The sequence below is a fragment of the Macrobrachium nipponense genome, chromosome 45 (assembly GCF_015104395.2).
Source record: "Macrobrachium nipponense isolate FS-2020 chromosome 45, ASM1510439v2, whole genome shotgun sequence".
NCBI classification, from domain to species: Eukaryota; Metazoa; Arthropoda; class Malacostraca; order Decapoda; family Palaemonidae; genus Macrobrachium; species Macrobrachium nipponense.
The window spans coordinates 1465683-1485541 of NC_061105.1; the positions used below are offsets into that span (position 1 = coordinate 1465683).

General features: G+C 39.5%; 1 protein-coding gene across 13 annotated transcripts in view; it reads right to left on the minus strand.

The window, feature by feature from the left end:
* Positions 1 to 19859, minus strand: part of LOC135214262 (protein lap4-like) — a 225576-nt gene that overhangs the window by 158291 nt on the left and 47426 nt on the right. For 11 of the 13 annotated variants that reach the window (XR_010314317.1, XM_064248366.1, XM_064248365.1 and 8 more), the window contains 6 exons: positions 17531 to 17554; positions 14659 to 14752; positions 1260 to 1447; positions 902 to 1042; positions 398 to 616; positions 108 to 242 (listed from right to left, as the gene is read on the minus strand). Coding sequence is in view for 12 of the 13 variants with exons in the window: in XM_064248366.1 (XP_064104436.1) it covers positions 108 to 242; positions 398 to 616; positions 902 to 1042; positions 1260 to 1447; positions 14659 to 14752; positions 17531 to 17554 (801 nt within the window). In the remaining variant the exon portion in view is untranslated. The remainder of the gene's footprint in view (positions 1 to 107; positions 243 to 397; positions 617 to 901; positions 1043 to 1259; positions 1448 to 14658; positions 14753 to 17530; positions 17555 to 19859) is intronic. The other 2 variants (XM_064248361.1, XM_064248359.1) reach the window with 2 other exon arrangements.

The following is a 19859-nucleotide window of genomic DNA, read 5'->3' on the forward strand; positions in this document are numbered from 1 at the left end:
GATGAACACCTTTTCTATCATAATTGCTACAAACACATAAACATGTGACCACCAAAGTTTCTTATTTCATATACAAATCTATCAAAAGAAGTTCATGTAACACTTACATCTGATCCATCTTTGAACTGAGCTGCCCCTCTTCCACCTGCTATGCTAAAGCCAAGACCATTATGATCTCGCATTAAGGTGGTGTAGATGGTTTCCGTCAGGATCTGCTTCGGGAAGTTCACTGTATCAAAGTGCTGATGGAAAGGTTTGAACAATCATGCACTAACTACCACACACGACACCAAAACAGAACAATTACATGTATTTCAAATATCAGTAGGGACATTTTATTCTTTGTAACTTGTCGAATAGAATGAACACCAAGAGAAAAATGAAAATGTGACCTTACCTCCATTTCCCCATTGGGTTCTCTTTCCCCGTTCATATTAGCATGCTCTCCATTGACGGCTGGAGCTTCACTGTGGCCATTCACGGGTGTACCCATGTGGTTGGCTGTGACCTCCCTTGGCAGACTATCAGGCACGCTGGTTTGTTCTGGCACTTTGCTAACACTCACAATGCTTGGAGACACCACATGGTTTCCTACAGGCTCCACCTTTACAGTTTTCTGTAAAGATTATTAATTGCATGAAAAAATAAACAAAAATAAAGGTGAAACTCCTCACTACTGACACGTGTTCCTGTTGATTTAAAATGCTGTACACAGCCTGGCACAAATTAGCCACATAACGTCAATAGACATCTTATACTTGATAGGTTAAAGATATGCCCTATAAGTGAATAAAACTTAAATAAGAAACATTTCACCAGAAAAAAATGGCAAAAAATTGTGTAAGAACTTTGGACACAACAAATCAAAACAATCCCTTTAGTCAAAGATGTGGCAACTTACCTTATCTGGTACAAGCTTAGTCACTTCTCGGGATACAACTAATCTTAGCTGGGAACCAGCTTCACGCATAATATTTACAGCTTCATAATGGTCACATACTTCTACATCACGTCCATTAACCATTAACAGTTTGTCTCCAACCTATTCAAAATAAGACCAGACATTAAAATTTAAAGGTCTTCCTTTCAAAACTTATTTCTGAAGTAAAAAAATAAAAAAACAAAGTTGATTTCTCTCAAAAACTTAAGGCTTTCTTTAAATCATGCAATTAGATTTTTTCCCTTACTTGAAAAATAACTTGGCGTCTCTAACTACAAGATACAGTAGTTTTGTGAAACCAAAAGTTGGCAGCACTTACGCGTAGCCCAGCAAGGTATGCAGGACCATCTTCAGTTACTCTCGAAATAAAAATGCCTTCATCATCTCCCTTGTAAGGCGTTGAACCTCTTCCTCCAGCAATTGACAAACCTAAACCACCAGAAGTCCGTTCAACATTGACCTCCATCTTCTTCTCCTCAACTACCACAGATGGACCTCTGTCTGAGACTGAAAGTAAACAAAATCCATCAAATCAAATAAGCAGCACAATTAAATGATAAAAATAATAACAATAATACGTAATTGCCTTCCACAACCACCCATCAGCTCTTTTATCCTTGGCTCAGATGAAAATATGCATTATACATAGAATTTAATCCTTCTTTCAACAAATTTCTTTGACAAAGGTAAACCAAAGGTGTATTTTAGGCTATGTAAACCACCAATATAATTTACATTATTACAATTCTATTAGCAACATAAAAATAAGTACTATGCATAAATAATTACGCATGCGTTTGTGCTATGAAATACATATGCACGTTAGAGTGTTATTTATTACTATTAGTTCATATACAACAAAACTGACCAAACATTTTTAAAACCAAGAGAAACAGTCGTAAAACTACATTAAAAGTCTTTCTTCTTTTCATTAATATCATTACACACTCGTAAACTACAGTACATATATTTTTTTAAAAGAAAACCTATGTAGTAAAGTAAAACCTCATTGTAACAGACCTGGAGCCAACGGACATCGGATTAAAAGGACAAAATCCAGCCAAGGGTAGTATAACCTAAGATGACTATTAAATTACAAAGCCATCTGTGTATAGGCTAGCTTTTGCAACAAATATTTTATGAAAAATTGGTTATCTAAATTGGATGTTATTACAAATGCTATTTTACTTACTGCATCCTTAAAAATTCAAAATAAACGAAATAATAAAGACGATTCTATATCATTTCATTGCTGCCACAAGCCCCTAACAATAAGATAATGTACGATAATTCTAAACTATTATGTATTTACTACTAAAATGATAATGAATTATTAGTGAAACATGAATATCATGTTATCTTAAATGTCAACTGGCTAGCCTAGCATAAATAAAAGATGATTTCACTGATATAGAATTATTCTTCCAATATGCTATTAATTATGAAGATATGCCAATAATATAAGGTAAAAATGGTTTTATTATGTATTCATCACCAATCACAATACGATAATGTGTGATAATAATCATTCACATGACTGGATAGTTCTAAATTTAGGTATATGCCACCAAACTGATAATGAATATTAGGGTAAACAACCGACTAGGCTGGCCAACTCACTGACTACCGCGTTTGTGGCCACCCTCCGAAAAAGTACTTTAACACGTCCTGACACCGGAGATGGTCATCACTCATGAGTTGTTGGTGGTGATAGCAGGAGCTCAAGACCTCTACTCTCCTTTCGAAGCAAGTATTTTCTTCAAAATTAGAAATTAAGGCCATATTTTAAGACTAAACAGAGATTAATGAAAAGTGTGGCCAACGCAGTGCACACTACCCCCATGAAGCTTTCAAAACTTTTACTTACAACTAACGTTTCAAAGATTAACGCCACCTTAATGTTTGCGGAGTAGCTTGTGTCAACAAACTTCCCATTTCCTGTGTTAAATCCGCACACCACTTGTACCCATAGGCGCTGGGGCACTTTCACCGTGACAATCATAAACACGACTTCCAACCACTACTTATCAAAGGGAACTACAGCATTCTTTGTGCTCTTCCAACTGTTTATCAGTGTCAATTGGTATGTGTTTACCCTCCAAACTGGGTATAAGACTTACACAAAACCGGGAATATAAGTGAAATTATCGTACCTATTTGCAGTATATATTACAGCAATTTTATCAATACTGCATTACTATGACAACTAGAACTCATGGAAACAGTTTGTAAATGCATCGGCATATGTGTGAAGCTCCACTAGATTGGCAACGATGAGCCAATTTTTCTTCACGTCATCTGCTCGTAAATACATCAGAAATATTTGTAATTTTTCGGGGTTAATTCGGTTGCAAAAAAGGGATAATAGCCATGAATTAAATAAACATTTTGAAGTAACAAAGTAAAGTTAAACTAAATAATGAGTAAAATAAACAATTAAGGGAATAAAGCTTTGCAACTCATACACCGCGTACTCGTGTGCTGCCCGTAACTGTGTTTGTGGAGTGAGTGCTTAGGAACCAGGAACAGCAACATAGTTCAAGTGCAATTTGGAGTGAATTAAGATCAAAACGTGTATAATAATAATTAAATAAGCACTGTGGAGTTTCAGTTGTGATGGCAGTAAGGATAAAACCACCGATTACAAGGTAAAAATTAATTTCAGTTCAAACCATGACCCCGGGAATAAAAAGTTTCATACTGTTTTATTGTGCTGGTTACAACTGCAATCTTGAGTAAGATCAATAAACGTTACATATATATATATGCTGACATTGTTCAAATGAGTGATGGAAAGGCTACATTAGTGAAAATATGAAAAGTTTTATTCCCAGGGTCATGGTTTGAACTGAATTCATTTTTACCTTGTAATCGGTGGTTTTATCCTTACCACCATCACAACTGAAACTCCACAGTGCTTATTTGATTGTAATTATATACACATTTTGGTCTTAATTCACTCCAAATTGCACTTGAACCACATTGCTGCTCCTGGTTCCTAAGCACTCACTCCACAAACACAGTTACGAGCAGCAGACGACTACACTATTTATGAGGTGCAAAACTTTATTCCCTTAATTGTTTACTTTACTCATTATTTAGTTTAACTTTACTTTGTTTCTTCAAAATGTTTATTTAATTCATGTCTATCATCCCTTTTTTGCAACCAAATTAACCCCAAAAAATTACAAATATGAAAAATGTGTAACTAATTAACTTACAAACCTTCAGTCTTAACATTAGGATAAATACTCAGCGCCAGCTGGAAACCGGTAAAGTTTAAAATAATTGTGTACGATACCCTTCATTAACTCATGACCCCGTTAGTTATTTTCTTACCACCTTTAAGTGAGGACGTGCTTTGCTCTGTCCTTTTAAAGCCGGTTTAGTTTGCCCCCTGTTGTTTTCATATGGTTGTTTGGAATTCCCAGGTATGTGAACATGAAGCCTTCTCATGCTGCGAGACTTCCTGGATATCACAAGAAGCAGATAAATGCCCTGTTATTTTCTTCGACGGTTACAACGTTGAAGTACTCATTGTGTAGTAAGTCGTAGGGGAAGAAACTCTTAAGGTACAGTAAATTCGTTACCTGTTCTGATGTACTTACGAGCAGACGATGCAACGAAAAATGACTCATCGTTGCCAATCTAGTGGAGCTTCACACATATGTCGATGCATTTACAAACTGTTTCCATGAATTCTAGTTGTCATAGTAATGCAGTAATGATAAAATTGCTGTAATATGTATACGTATAGTATACTACAAAGAGATACGCTAATTTCACTTATTTCCCCGGTTTTGTGTAAGTCTTATACCCAGTTTGGAGGGTAAACACATATCAATTGACAACACTGATAAATAATTGAAGAGAGCAAAATGCTGCAAAGAATGCCGTAGTCACCTTGGATAAGTACTGGTTAGAGGTCGGGTTTATGATTGTTGTGATGAGAGCTCTTCGCGTCTATGGGTACGAGTGGTGTGCGGATTTAGCACAGGAAATGGGAAGTTTGTTGACACAAGCGACTCCGCAAACATCGAGATGGCCTCAATCTTCTACTTTTTTAATCGTAAGTAAAAATTTCTAAAGCGTTTTTGGGTAGTGTGCACTGCGTTGGCCACACTTTTCATTACCCTCTGTTTCAATTTTAAAATATGGCCTTAATTTCTAACTTTGGAGAAAATACTTACTTCGAAAGGCAAGTAGAGGTCTTGAGCTCCTGCTATCACCACCAACAACTCAGGACTGATGACCATCTCCGGTGTCAGGAACGTGTTAAAGTACTTTTTTGGAGGGTGGCCAAAACCGTGGTAGTCGGTGAGTTGGCCATTCCACTCGGTTGTCTACCCTACTACATGTAATGTTCAGTCCCAAAATTTTAGGCCATAAAATTGGTCTTTAAATATCAAACCTTAGAAGAGTACATATATTAAACAAAATTTTAAGTTTTTTTTATGAAAAGCACAATAAAAATGCAGTTAGCACAGTTTTCAATAGACACCCAAAACATTCTAAGTAAGGTTTTCTTAGGATTTTTGAAGATTTTCGACAAATTTTTGGCTTACTCCGATTTTTGGCTTACGCCGATTTTCGGCTTACAACGCATCTAAAAAACGGAACCCCGTCATAAATAGGGGACTGCCTATATTATGAAGATATGGCAATAATATAAGGTAAAAATGGTTTTTCTGGGCTCAGCTCGTGTCGGCCTGTGAAATATCCTTAAGTTCATTATTTCTAGGTAAATAATCCTAATATTACCAGAGAAAAAATAAAATCAAGAAAATGTCAGTCGAACTGACTCGCTCACTCTATAAAAGAAGTGTCGGTATGGGAACAGGGGCGAGTGAGACCACTACCACGAGCCATTTACCATTTAGACCTTCCATCACAAAATCCCCCACCTGAGAGAGCTGATACCAAAGGGTGATGCGTCCGCTACTACTACTACTACTGACGCCAAGCGGAGAGCAGCGCCTCTAGCGGCCATCCTTTATCATTAGCTCAACAACGCCAGTTGTGATTTTTGTCCCTCGTGTTGTTTTCGCTTTTCTGGATTTATTTCTCTACGATGGAACGTGCTGCTATCGCTTCGGCTAAGTTAAGTGCCCGATAAGTCTAGTTTTCGTATTTTGGTCTTCCAGGGACCAGTATTTTCCGTTTTTTAGGTCATATACGGTCACCTGGTTGACTCGTGGCGGCCACGAGCCGCCTCGTGTTGTTAAGATTTCCCAGTCTCCCATACTGGGACACCTTATCCTTATGGGCTCTTATTTTGCGTTCATCTTCTTATTACATCGTATTTTAGAATTAGGGTACACAGCCCATACCTTATTACCTATTATCTCTTAGTTTGGTATTTAGGGCTATACTGTTATTCTCCCGCCCAGCATCCCAGCTGTTGCTCTTCATCGGCTACTGCTGGCTCCGAGTAGTCGACTGTTCTTAGGATCAGTTCGCCTCCTCCTGGGCTTCTTTCTCTCCTACTCAAGTGTCCCTTCTATTCTTTTACGATGTTTTTATATTTATTTATTTATCAGTGTTATTTAGTGTGTTAGGCTAGCTCGGGCGCCTTGTACCTTGTGTTGGTACAGTTGGGTTCACGTGGTCCCTCTTGTGGTTGTGTTGCTACCGCGTCTTGGTCCACCACCGATCACGTGTCCCATTAGGCGCCTTACCCTCTCCCTTCCCTCCCTTCCACATGGTAGGGAGGGGTCTGGTCGGGCCTCCTCGGTTGTTATGACAACCACTTTAGCCTTCCTCCCTCTCCCTCTGAGGGGGCCGGAGGAGTCTCGTACCAGCTGGGTGCCTGGGTGACCACTTTTGTCTCGGGTAACGGGGTACCCGATGAGTGGGAGTTTGGGGGGTTGGCCACCCCTCTCTCTCTCGCCCGCCGCCGCGACCACCCCGGTGTACCATACCCTGCCCCTACCATGACGGACGGAGCCCCTGCTCACTAGCCGGGGGCCCCTTCGGTTATCGGTTGTTTCTGGCTCCGCCAGCGGGCGGGGTAGGAATTTGCCAGTGGTCTATATAGCTTGCCTAGTATATCTTCTTTCCGCTACCGGAGGAGAGCTTGCTCACTTACCCGGGCCCTCCTCTAGTAGTCGGAAGAAAGGCATGTCTTATTCTATAAGTATACATGCCCTTACTGATGTTTTTATTTATACATATGTATTTATCATCTTCACGGTGTTATTTTTCTGTCTACCTCCGTCGTTCTCCGTCGTGGTTCCTTGGGCTCCTCACCACTCCTGGTTGGTCTTCTTCCCCGTCCCCGGCGTACGCTGCGGACTCCAACCAAACTGCCTTACTAACCACATGTATTGCGGTGGAGGACTAGTTTTACTCTAACTTACATACTCCGGCATACAACGGAGTCTATGTTAGGCTGTAAGTGTGTAATCTCGATACTCATGTATCCCTCCACTTACAGGCTACTAACTGCCAGGAACCAGGCTGCAATGCAGTCCTCTACGACCCCTGTGCCCATGAAGAGTGCAGGACCCACGCCCCTTGCGCCACTACCCACGGCGAGCTGATTGTCTGGCACCATGAGGCATGCACTATCTGCTATGACCTCCTGAATCAGCTTTTGGGTGGGGTAAGTAGATTCCTGGACAACTTTCTTGTAATCAATTGTTTATCTTTAGTTTTAAGACTTACTTTAAGCTGTAACTCCGCCATCAGAGGCTTCATATCGCCTTCTCTTTCAGGCTGCCGCCGTGAAGGAAGTCGCCTTGGCAACCTTGAAAGCTTGGGTAGGCGGCTTCGGTAAGAAAGCCGCCAAGGGACAGCCTTATATTCTGGATAGGAAGTTGGCTATCCAGATCTTCCCCGGAGGGAAGGCGACGGGGTATGTCGACCCCGCCTCGGCAGCCCCACTCATAGCCTCAATTCAGCAGGAGGTGCAGCAGGCGTTTGGGTCCGTCTCGACGCAGGAAACGGTGCCGGACGTCGCGAACCTGGACTTAAATATTGAGCCAATGGCGGTAGGTGCCGAGGACTTGTTGGTCGAGGTAGGTGTTTCGGGCGCTCAAGGGCTACCTTTGAGCGCTCCTGGATCATCTTCTCCTGTCCCTTCTTCTTCATCTTTCCAAGGCTTCACGGGATCTGAGATCCCTTCGCCTTCACCCGCTCTTTCTGTACCCCCGAAAGTGAAGGGACAAAGAGAGCAGAAGACCCTTCATAAGACGACTTCCAAAAAGTCGTCGTCTTCTTCGCCACGGAAGTCTTCGACATCATACGCCGATGCGGTGAAGGCCAAGCCTAGCTCTTCCCACTCTAAGGGTTCAAGAAACAAGACTTCTAAGGAGAAGGCCCGAGCTCCGGCCGAGCCAGTTCCTTCTCCGGCATCCACTGGATCCGCTCCGGTGACTCCTGTTGGGGTGGCAGCATCTAGTGCTTTTGATCCCACCACCTTCTCAGCAGGAGTATTGCAGCAAGTGGGAGAGATGGTCGGCTCTCTCGGTACGAGATTTGAGCAAATGTTTGCTCAACTCTCTAGTACAATCAATCAGTCCGGTCAGTCGATCCAAGCCCTCTCTAACCGTGTTAGAGAACACGACGACCGTTTCGCTGGCCTGAGTCAGGCCCCGCAAGCGAACTTCCCAGTAGGAGGTACTGGTTTAGTCCAGCTACCACCCTACGAATCCCTGCCGGCTTTCTCTATGAATAATCCTTGGAGGGTGGCAGCTTATGCCTCCTTCAAGGATGGCATGATCTCTATTCCGGAGTGTGGAACGAGAAGGATTGAGGACTTCGAGTTCTACCCCCCCGGATTGACTCAGCCTTTCATAGGGTATGCCAGACTGACCCAAACAGCCCTCAATAGAGAAGACAAAATCTCTAGGGAGACTGTTTTATACAGTAGGGATCATGCCCAGAGGGAGTGGGTTCACTGCCTGGAGGATTGGGATTGCACGAATACCAAACTCCAGGCCTTCAAGAGCCCTTTCACTATCTTTGCCACAGAGGAGGAGGCTTCTCTCCCATTTGCGACAAAGATGGTGGAAACGACTCTTCAAGCCGTTCTTAAGGACGAACCCATTCCGCAGTTAAGGGAGGCGGAGCCAACATCCCCGCTCTTCCCTGCGTTCGGCGAACTGTGGGAGAACATACCAGCTACTTTCACAGTGGGGAAGCTGAAGCCGGACTGTGCTATGGACCAGTTCGGTGAGAAGCTCCCTAGACTGCCTGATAGCCTTATTCAGGCAGAATTTGATGACCGAACTAGATTTGGGAGGTCACTTAACTCCCTGATCATCACAGAGATGGCTGCCATCTTGTACGCCACCGAACCACTCTTTAAGATCCTGGCAAAGTCTCAGCTTCAGTCAGTGCAAGCTGATGCTTTCGATTTTTTCACGGCCAGACGAATTGTCGAAAGCATGTGTTGCAAGAAGCCACTATTAGGCACGAACCTAATAGGCTTCTTGCTTCCAGCATGTGGGGTGCGGACCTCTTCCCAGAAGCTTCTGTGAATGAGGTACATCACGAGGCTGCAAGGCTCAACCAGAGCCTTAGAGCCAGATGGGGTATCTCATCCAAAAGGAAGCAAGAGAACCCACCCGCTTCTGGTAAGAAGTTGAAGAAGACTATTAGAAGATTCCAGCCATACCAGAAGCAGCAGCAGCAGCAGCAACACTTCGTCCAGGCTGTCCCAGTTACTCAACAGGGGCAGCCCTCGACTTCAAAGCAGAGTCAACCTATCCTCCTGTTGTCTCCTCAAAATCAGCCCTCGACCTCATACACCGTCTCGCCGGCTTTCAACTCTATGTATGAGAGCCAAGCATTCCCAACCTTTAACAGGTTCTCTAGGGGAAGCAGGGCGAGAGGTCACTTTCGTCAGCGAGGTTCAGGAAGAGCTGCAAGAGGCAAGCACTTCAGAGGAGGGCGCGGAGGTCAACCCGCTCAGCAGCAGTGAAGCTCCCCGGGTAGGAGGGAGGCTGTTCCTCTTCCGTCACAGGTGGGGGTTCAGCAAATGGGCACAGAGCATTGTGTCCAAGGGATTAGGTTGGAGTTGGATCAAAGATCCCCCACCAAACAAATCATTCTTTCAGATACCATCAAAGGAGTTGACAGATTATGCGGAGGAACTCCTTAAGAAAGGAGCTATTGCGAGAGTCAAACATCTAAAATTTCAAGGGCGCTTGTTCAGCGTGCCAAAGAAAGGCTCATCAAAAAGAAGGGTAATCTTAGACTTGTCAAAGCTAAACTCTTTCATTCGTTGCGACAAGTTCAAAATGCTGACCATCTCGCAGGTGCGGACCTTACTTCCCCGTGGGGCCGTCACCACCTCTATCAATCTTACAGACGCATACTATCATATCCCTATAGCGAGGCACTTCCGTCCATTCCTAGGCTTCAAGCTAGGAAATCAGACGTTCTCCTTCAAAGTGATGCCCTTCGGACTGAATGTAGCCCCCAGGGTATTCACGAAAATAGTGGAAGTAGTAGTCCAACAGCTGAGATCGCAAGGGATAATGGTAGTAGCGTACCTCGACGATTGGTTGATCTGGGCACCAACTGTCGAGGAATGTCTCAAAGCCACGAAGAAGGTAGTTCAATTCCTGGAACATCTCGGGTTCCAGATAAACAAAACGAAATCCAGATTCACTCCGGAGACTCGTTTTCAGTGGCTAGGCATTCAATGGGATTTATCCTCTCACAATCTGTCAATTCCGATGGCCAAAAGGAAAGAAATAGCCAAGTCAGTGAGGCAATTTCTCAAAAACAAACAAGCTTCAAGGAGAAACCAGGAAAGAATCCTAGGTTCCCTTCAGTTTGCCTCAGTGACGGACATTCTTTTGAAAGCAAGACTGAAAGATATAAATCAAGTTTGGTGTTCAAGGGCAAACGCCAAATCTCGAGACAAGTTGTCAGTGATTCCACAAATCCTTCGCAACCAGCTCCGTCCATGGACAAAAGTGAAGAATCTCGCCAAGTTAGTTCCCCTTCAATATCCTCCTCCGGCGTTAACGATTCACACGGACGCCTCCCTGTCCGGTTGGGGAGGATACTCTCAATTCAGGCAAGTTCAGGGGACTTGGTCCGCCCAGTTCCGCCAGCTCCACATAAATGTTCTGGAAGCAATGGCGGTGTTTCTTACCTTAAAGAGACTCCTTCCCCCAAAGAAGTCTCACCTAAGATTAGTTTTGGACAGTGCAGTACACTGCATCAACAGAGGAGGGTCCAAATCCAAACACGTGAATCATGTTATGATAGCCATCTTTGCTCTAGCAAACAAGCACAAATGGCATCTTTCTGCCACCCACTTGGCAGGGGTAAGAAACGTTATAGCGGACGCATTGTCCCGGTCAGTCCCTCTGGAGTCAGAATGGTCTCTAGACGACAGGTCGTTCCAGTGGATATGCCAGAGAGTTCCAGGTCTCCAAGTAGATCTTTTCGCCTCACAGACGAACCACAAGCTCCCTTGCTATGTGGCCCCCAACCTGGACCCTCTGGCCTTTGCCACAGACGCCCTGTCGATAAGACTGGAATCATTGGAAAAGGATCTATGTATTTCCTCCAGTGAATCTTCTTTTGAAAGTTCTGAGCAAACTGAGGACTTTCAAAGGTCTAGTAGCCCTGATTGCTCCAGACTGGCCAAAGAGCAACTGGTACCCTCTGCTTCTGGAGTTGGGTCTCCGGCCTCAACGGATTCCCAACCCCAAGCTGTCGCAACCAGTACAAATGAGGACTGTGTTCGCTTCCTCAGGAATTCTTCAGACCCTAACTTTATGGACTTCATGAAGTTTGCGGCTAAAAAAGATGCTAACATTGATCCCCAAAACATCCTTTTTCTAGAATCAGATAAAAGGGAATCAACTATTAGACAATATGACTCGGCTGTCAAGAAGTTAGCATCCTTCCTGAAAGAAACGGACACTACAACCATGACAGTTAATTTAGCTATATCCTTTTTCAGATCTTTGTTTGAAAAAGGCTTAGCAGCTAGCACCATTACTACCAATAAATCGGCTTTAAAGAAAATTTTTCAGTTGGGCTTCCAAATAGACTTAACAGAATCTTACTTTACGTCTATTCCCAAAGCCTGTGCTAGACTTAGACCTTCTGAAAGGCCTACTTCAGTTTCATGGTTCTTAAATGACGTCCTCAAACTAGCCTCAGATACTGACAACTCGTCTTGCACATTTATAATGCTACTTAGGAAGACGTTATTTTTATTAAGTCTGGCCTCAGGGGCCAGAATTTCAGAACTGTCGGCTCTATCCAGGGATTCGGGTCATGTAGAATTTCTCCCCTCAGGAGAAGTTCTACTTTCTCCGGATCGCAGCTTTTTAGCTAAAAATGAGGATCCTCTTGCAAGGTGGGCGGAAAGTCATCCCACTTCCGCAAGATCCTTCCCTTTGCCCAGTATTAACTTTAAGAGCCTTTCTATCTCGTACATCCTTCAGATCCTCAGGTCCTCTTTTTATGAGAGAAAAAGGTGGCACCTTGTCAGTTAAAGGAATCAGACAACAGATCCTTTACTTCATTAAACAAGCTAACCCTGAATCATTTCCAAGAGCACATGATATCAGGGCAGTAGCTACTTCAATTAATTATTTCCAACATATGAATTTTGAGGATCTTAAAAAGTATACTGGATGGAAATCACCGACAGTCTTCAAACGTCATTACCTGAAGTCTTTGGAATCATTAAAATTTTCAGCAGTAGCAGCGGGAAACATAGTTTCCCCTGACTCTGCACAGTAGTTGTAGTATAAGATCCAGGTCTCCTTTCTACCTACCTTGTCGAACATGCCTCACCCTACTGCTATGCTCTTCGTGGTACTCTAGCCTTAGCCGCTAGGATCCTATTGGTGGACTGCCCCTTATTTTTTTGCTAGGGGTACCCACACATTATGCATATAAATATGCTTCAGTGTCTCTACCCTTATTTTTATGCTAGGGTAGAACACAATGTGTTTGTATATTTTGTAAATACCATTTAATCTTAGTGAATCTTCATATATAATTGTTTGATTACCATTATACTATTATGTACTTACCATTATTTAATTTAAGCTAATTTTAAGTACCTTATGTTAATATAGTGTAATTGGTTCCTTGATTCACTTATATTATATATTAATCTTTTTACAGTTTTGTTTCATTTTGACCCTTCATTATCATCTTGTCTGTTTCTCTGGTACTATTTCACAGGCCGACACGAGCTGAGCCCAGAAAAGGGATTTTGACGAAGGAAAAATCTATTTCTGGGTGATTGGCTTGTGTCGCCCTGTGAAACCCACCCTGTTTTTTCCTTTCCCACCCTGCAGAACAAGATGATCATTTTATAAAGGATGGCCACTAGAGGCGCTGCTCTCCGCTTGGCGTCAGTAGTAGTAGTAGTAGCGGACGCATCACCCTTTGGTATCAGCTCTCTCAGGTGGGGGATTTTGGTCTCACTCGCCCCTGTTCCCATACCGACACTTCTTTTATAGAGTGAGCGAGTCAGTTCGACTGACATTTTCTTGATTTTATTTTTTCTCTGGTAATATTAGGATTATTTACCTAGAAATAATGAACTTAAGGATATTTCACAGGGCGACACGAGCCAATCACCCAGAAATAGATTTTTCCTTCGTCAAAATCCCTTTATTACATATTCATCACCGATCACAATACGATAATGTGTGATAATTATCGTTCACATAACTGGATAGTTCTAAATTTATATACCACCAAACTGATAATGAATATTATGTTATCCTAAACATTATTACTACTGTAATTACATTGCCACTAAATTTTTGAAAGGATACCGAAAGATAACGTTGCTGTGAGTGCTACCATAAATCAATGTTTATATTTTGTCAGCTGGACTCGCATAGATAAAAGTTGATTCCACTGATATGGAATTATTTTTCAAATAGGCTTTTTATTATGAAGATATGCTAATAATATATAAAGTAAAAAAGGTTTTATTACATTTAAGATTTGTTGCTAATCACAAACAACAATCATTATCATTTGCATGACTGCATTGTTAAGAGAAGTTATTTACTACCAAAATGATAATGAATTTTGAATTAGAATTAATGCATCCTAATTATACAACTATTAAAATTTCTGAAAGGTTACCGAACGATTAAGGCTGTTATGAATGCAACCGTATTACTCAATGTTTGATATTTACATTTTGTCCGCTGGCCACTCAAGAGTTAAAATTTGATTTTATTGATATGGAATTATTCCTTGAATAGGCTATTTATCATGAAAATATACATTAAGTATATCTTAGTTCTACCAGACCACTGAGCTGAATAACAGCTCTCCTAGGGCTGGCCTGAAGGATTAGATTATTTCTATGTGGCTAGGAACCAATTGGTTACTTAGCAGCGGGACCTACAGCTTACTGTGGGATCCGAACCGCATTATATCGAGAAATGAATTTCTAATCACCAGAAATAAATTCTTCTGGTTCCGCGTTGTTGAGTGAAGAATCGACCACCAGATTCGTAGGCCACGAAAAAAGCAACGCTTCACTTCAACAGACAATCGGCTTTAATGGATGACCTTCCACAGCCTATCAGTCCACTAAAACATAGTTTCACTGTACACTCAAAATTGTGAAAATGAAAAAATGTCATTTAAACATTCTGTGCTCCACATCCTTACATCTAGGCAACTTTCCAAGTCTCCCAAGGTGCAATATAGTATTACAAACAAAATATAACATAATACAAACAAACAACACATCATCTTACCGATAGAGCGACTATCAGCATCAGATTCTGAGGCTGCGCGATCTTGGACACTATCAGCCTCACTACCTCCTTCACCTCGCTGCATAGCCTGTTGCTATAAAGGAAATTTTAAAAAATGTTAATAAAGTCAGATTTCATTAACGATTACAATTAAAAACCAGGTAAAGAAACAAAATATTAAGACACTTTTTTCATTAAAGTTTAAAAAGTCATAGTCATATGTATATGTATATCAATAATACTCTTCTACTCAAAAAGAGAGATTAAAATACACAAGCCACAGAAAAAGCTAAATTACAGTATGTACTGTACTCAATCATCAATATTGCTTTACAAATAAATCTAAGCCATAAAAGGACACCAGAACTTCAAACTAGTTCTGGCACAAAATACCTTAGAATCCTTTCATTTTGGAAAGTGAATTTAAATGGAATTACTAATGTTCTATACAAGCCAACAACCAGATTTATTTTGGATAGCCATAAATATGATGAGAATGAAACACAAACACAAAAAGATAAACAGCAGTCTTTCACACAAAATGATCAGTACTGTTGTGCATTTGTAATATAAAGTTCACAAAACCACAACACGTAGATCATTGTGCTTAAAGTAAGATGCAAGCAACTTCAGTTCTACATGTTTATTAGCCTCATGGAAACAATAATTTAAAAAGTAGTTTGCATATACCAAAAATCATTACAAATTCTTGTAAGTATCCTCTCTCCTATGACTTCCTTGAGGGTCTAATTATACGTACACAATAAAATAGTTCTTAAATGCCATATCTACATTATTTTTTAATATACTATATGCATCACAGATTTACTAAATGAATGTAGGTTTGTTTATATCTTTGAAGCAATACATTACACGCAACGCACCTACAATACCGATTTTCATTAGCCAAAATCTATATCCAATCCCCCTCTGATCACTTACACAGAATTTTACTCTACCATCGTTGCTTTTAAGGCTGAAGACACCTTTGAGAACTGTATCTGACTTACTACTACTGCACTGAAGGTATACACTTCAAATTTTTATGGCATTAAAACACTGTGCAACAATTATACAACTGCAGGTGCAAAGCAAAGCTCACTAAAAACTGCAAAATCAAAAGCACTAGATCACCTATTCCAACTTCTAAAACAGGTGAATTAACTTCATACTATTTTTTTAAGTTAATGAAATCTTTTCAGGTACAAAAACACAAAAGTGAAAACTGGTGCTTAAACATTTACACACACTCTTGCACATTATTTCTACTCTATGTAACATATTTGTTCTTACTGTCCATTACGTTTAAGGCTTTGTGTAAATAATCATAGGTAATGTAATTAAATCATACATAAATACTCTAGGGTTGGTTGAGGACAACAGTGAGAGCAAATAATAATTTCTTCTCTGTTCATTTTGATTTCATTACATAAATTTTATTTTTTGTTAATAACTATGTTTTGTTCAAATAATTATACATAAGCATGGTACAGAATTTATATTTCTAGTTCTTTTTATTATGCAACTTTCTTTTGTTAAAATGATCCTTTGTTTTGTTTCATTTATTCACACGCAAACGATACATTAAGTGCTCTGAAGTTGATTGGATGGCTGTCTGGTTTATGTTCTTTTCACTTCATCTCTATGTTATATTTCTTATCTTTGAATGATAATTTCCTTCTGTTCACGGTGTAATTTAGAGTAATTTATTGTTCTTAAGTATCCTACAGTTGCCTGAGGGCTCCTTAATAACTAATTTTGCACACCTACGAATGTTATGTCCATGGAGGTCATATTAATGGTCATGGTATATATCACCTATTTTAAAGGATTCTAACCATATCATATAACAAGATTTGCCTGTTCCTCTCCTATGCTGCTAATATAATTTCCACAATCTCAAAGATATTTCACTTCTGCCATCTATATGTAGCACAAAGATGCAGACCTTTATGATTACTGATGGAAAACTCTTTGTACAGTACTACCCACACTTCTTAGCAGGGGTAGGTTTAAGAACCCACCAAGGAAATGTAAAATCCCTCTAAAACCATTTATATCTGCCAATACAATGTACCCCTTGAACTTAAATGCTTATAACTGTGTATTTTAACAGTTCACTGCCTAATTTAACATGAATAAAAGTGAATTAGTAATAATTTTAGAGATACAGGCCATAAAAAAATTCGTTAACTGGTGAAAGTTCCGTGGAAACGAAAAATGTTCCACAAAAATCCATGACAAAAAGAACCGTGAAAAAGTGGGGTAGTATGTACTGTAACACTAACATCCTTATTCATTTAAAAATCCAAAAATGGCTTGTTATACTCTTACATAGGCTCTAACATACATTATCTGGTCTCATTAGGTTGTTAACATAATTGACAAAGATACTATGACCCTCGCTTTTGTTCTTCCATAAAGGCAAGGCAGAATCTTGATGGAAGTGCACAACATACAGAGAAATCTGAACGCACAAATGAGTCATTTATACTGAAAAGGCCAACCACAAAGAAATGAAAATATACTGAAAACAATATCATATACTTTTAATACATTAGCAAGTCACATATGAATAAAAAGTGTATATTGTTGAGAAAAAAATTAAAATACTGGAAAAGAAAATCAATAAAAAGCTTTGATAAAATGCATTAAAACTCTAGTGACATAAATGACATATAAACACACGCACATCAAGAAAACAGTATGTCCCTTATAATTCACTGAACATTCAACTTATGTGTCATAAAGACATTACGTAAAGGCAGGTTCACTGCAAGAAAATGACATGAGGGAAAAAAGATGGAATATTTTGCATGCACACAAATGCCTTTCACAAAATGAAGCCTTTCAAAGTGGGTTTAAAACTTACTCTGATTAATTCACTTCGCAGGGGCTGGTGTGTGGATGATAGTATCCATTACAGACATTGTGGTGAAGGAAAATGAAAGAACATTGATAAAATTCTTTTTGATATGACCAAAATAAAAAAAAACCATTGTCAATATAAAATCTAGATGTCAGCTAACATTCCATAACCTCATTTCTTATTGGAATACTACGTACATACTAGTCTTCCATTCAATAAATATCTAATTAGTAAACTACCTTCAAAATCTACTATATAACTAACTTCTCCTGTACATTACCTTCAGTAAAGGCTGACAAAATGAAGCATCAATATAATTTGCTTCAAGGACTAACAACAACACATGGAGAAGGGCTTCTACCATACCAGTCTATGAATGTTACCATTCTAAAACAAACATGGTCAGCACCTATCGAATTTACAGTCTATGAATGTTACCATTCTAAAACAAACATAGTCAGCACCTATCGAATTTACACTGTCTCTCAAATTTATACTATATCTCTATCGGTTTTAGCCTTGTGTATTTCACAGTATACTTCCCATATTTCATACATACTATGTACTTTACGACCTGACAGTAAAAAAATCACAGCTGACTACATGTACAGACTTATACATATAGAAACATAGCAGTAATACAATTATGTTTTAAGAATCAAGTTTTGACTTTAAAGAAGAAACATTGAAAGTCACATGGAAGGATAATTAGAAATGACATTATAAGTGCAATTAAGGAAGTTCCATATGATAGGGTTAGAAATTATCATACAATTTCTGGTGATGAAGTTTGGAATCATTACCGTAATGGTGTTTATCACCTGCAGAAAACACATTATAAAATTTTACTAAAATTTTTTGCATTTCCCATTATTAATTTTATTTACAACTTGAGTTGTTTCTTTAGTCAAGAAAAAAAGCAGAAACAAATGTTCAGTATCTTACATTTTTGTGGTACGTACTACTACGCTGTTATTTGTTTTGTATTCACAGGAATGGATTATTTATGATTCTCAATCTTCAATCAAAATGGGTGTGGTCACCAAAGGAATGGCAGAAACATTATCAACTGCTATGAGTTGCAGGCAGCCTTTTTTTTGGCCTCAAAACATCTGTCAAAATACAGCTGGGCCATGTCTGATGAATTTATGCCAATGTACACATACAGAATTAAGGAAGTCACCATAGTGTTTAACCGTTTAACGCCGATTGGATGTATTAAACGTCAACGAAAATTGTCTGTCGGGTGCCGAACCGACGTATGGTACGTCGACGAAAAAAAGTTTTTTAAAAATTCGCTGAAAAATAGTTATAGGCCTACTAGGCGAAAACTTTTGAACCACGCGCCTTGGAGGATGCTGGGAACTAACGGATCAAGGCATTGTTTTGTTTACAATCGTTAGCCAGGCGCGCAAGTGCGAATTTCTTTCGTCTCACACTAAAAAGCATCAGCGACACATCTCAGAAATTATTTTGTCACTTTGACATAATTTTTGCACCCTTTTATATTAGCCATTACATGGAGTATTATATATGAAAATGTGTGCAATATCATGTAGAATACAACAAAAAACAACTCATGGTTGTAGCTTTTATCAGTTTTGAAATATTTTCATATAAATAACGATAAGTGCCATAATTTCAACCTTCGTTCAACTTTGACTCTACCGAAATGGTCGAAAAACGCAATTGTAAGCTAAAACTCTTATAATCTTGTAATATTCAATCATTTACCTTCATTTTGCAACAAATTGGAAGTCTCTAGCACAATATTTCGATTTATGGTGAATTTAAGAAAAAAACTTTTCCTTGCGTCCACGCGGTAACTCTTCCGAAAAAATCATAAATTTTTTCGTCAGATTGTCATAATGTTTGCACCATTTTAAATTAGCTGTTACATAAAGTTTTATATATGGAAATGTGCACAATTTCATGTAGAATACATCTAAAAACAAACCATGGTTGTAGCTTTTATCAGTTTTGAAATATTTTCATATAAATAACGATAAGTGCCAAAATATCAACCTTTGGTCAACTTTGACTCGACCGAAATGGTAGAAAATGCAATTTTAAGCTAAAACTCTTACATTCTAGTAATATTCAATCATTTACCTTTATTTTGCAACAAAATGGAAATCTCTAGCACAATATTTTGATTTATGGTGAATTTATGAAAACAAAACATTTTCATATATAAAACTTTATGTAACGGCTAATTTAAAATGGTGCAAACATTATGACAATCAGAAATTCTTTGGTCCAATTGTCGTAATGTTTGCACCATTTTAAATTAGCCTTTACATAAAGTTTTATATATGAAAATGTGCGCAAT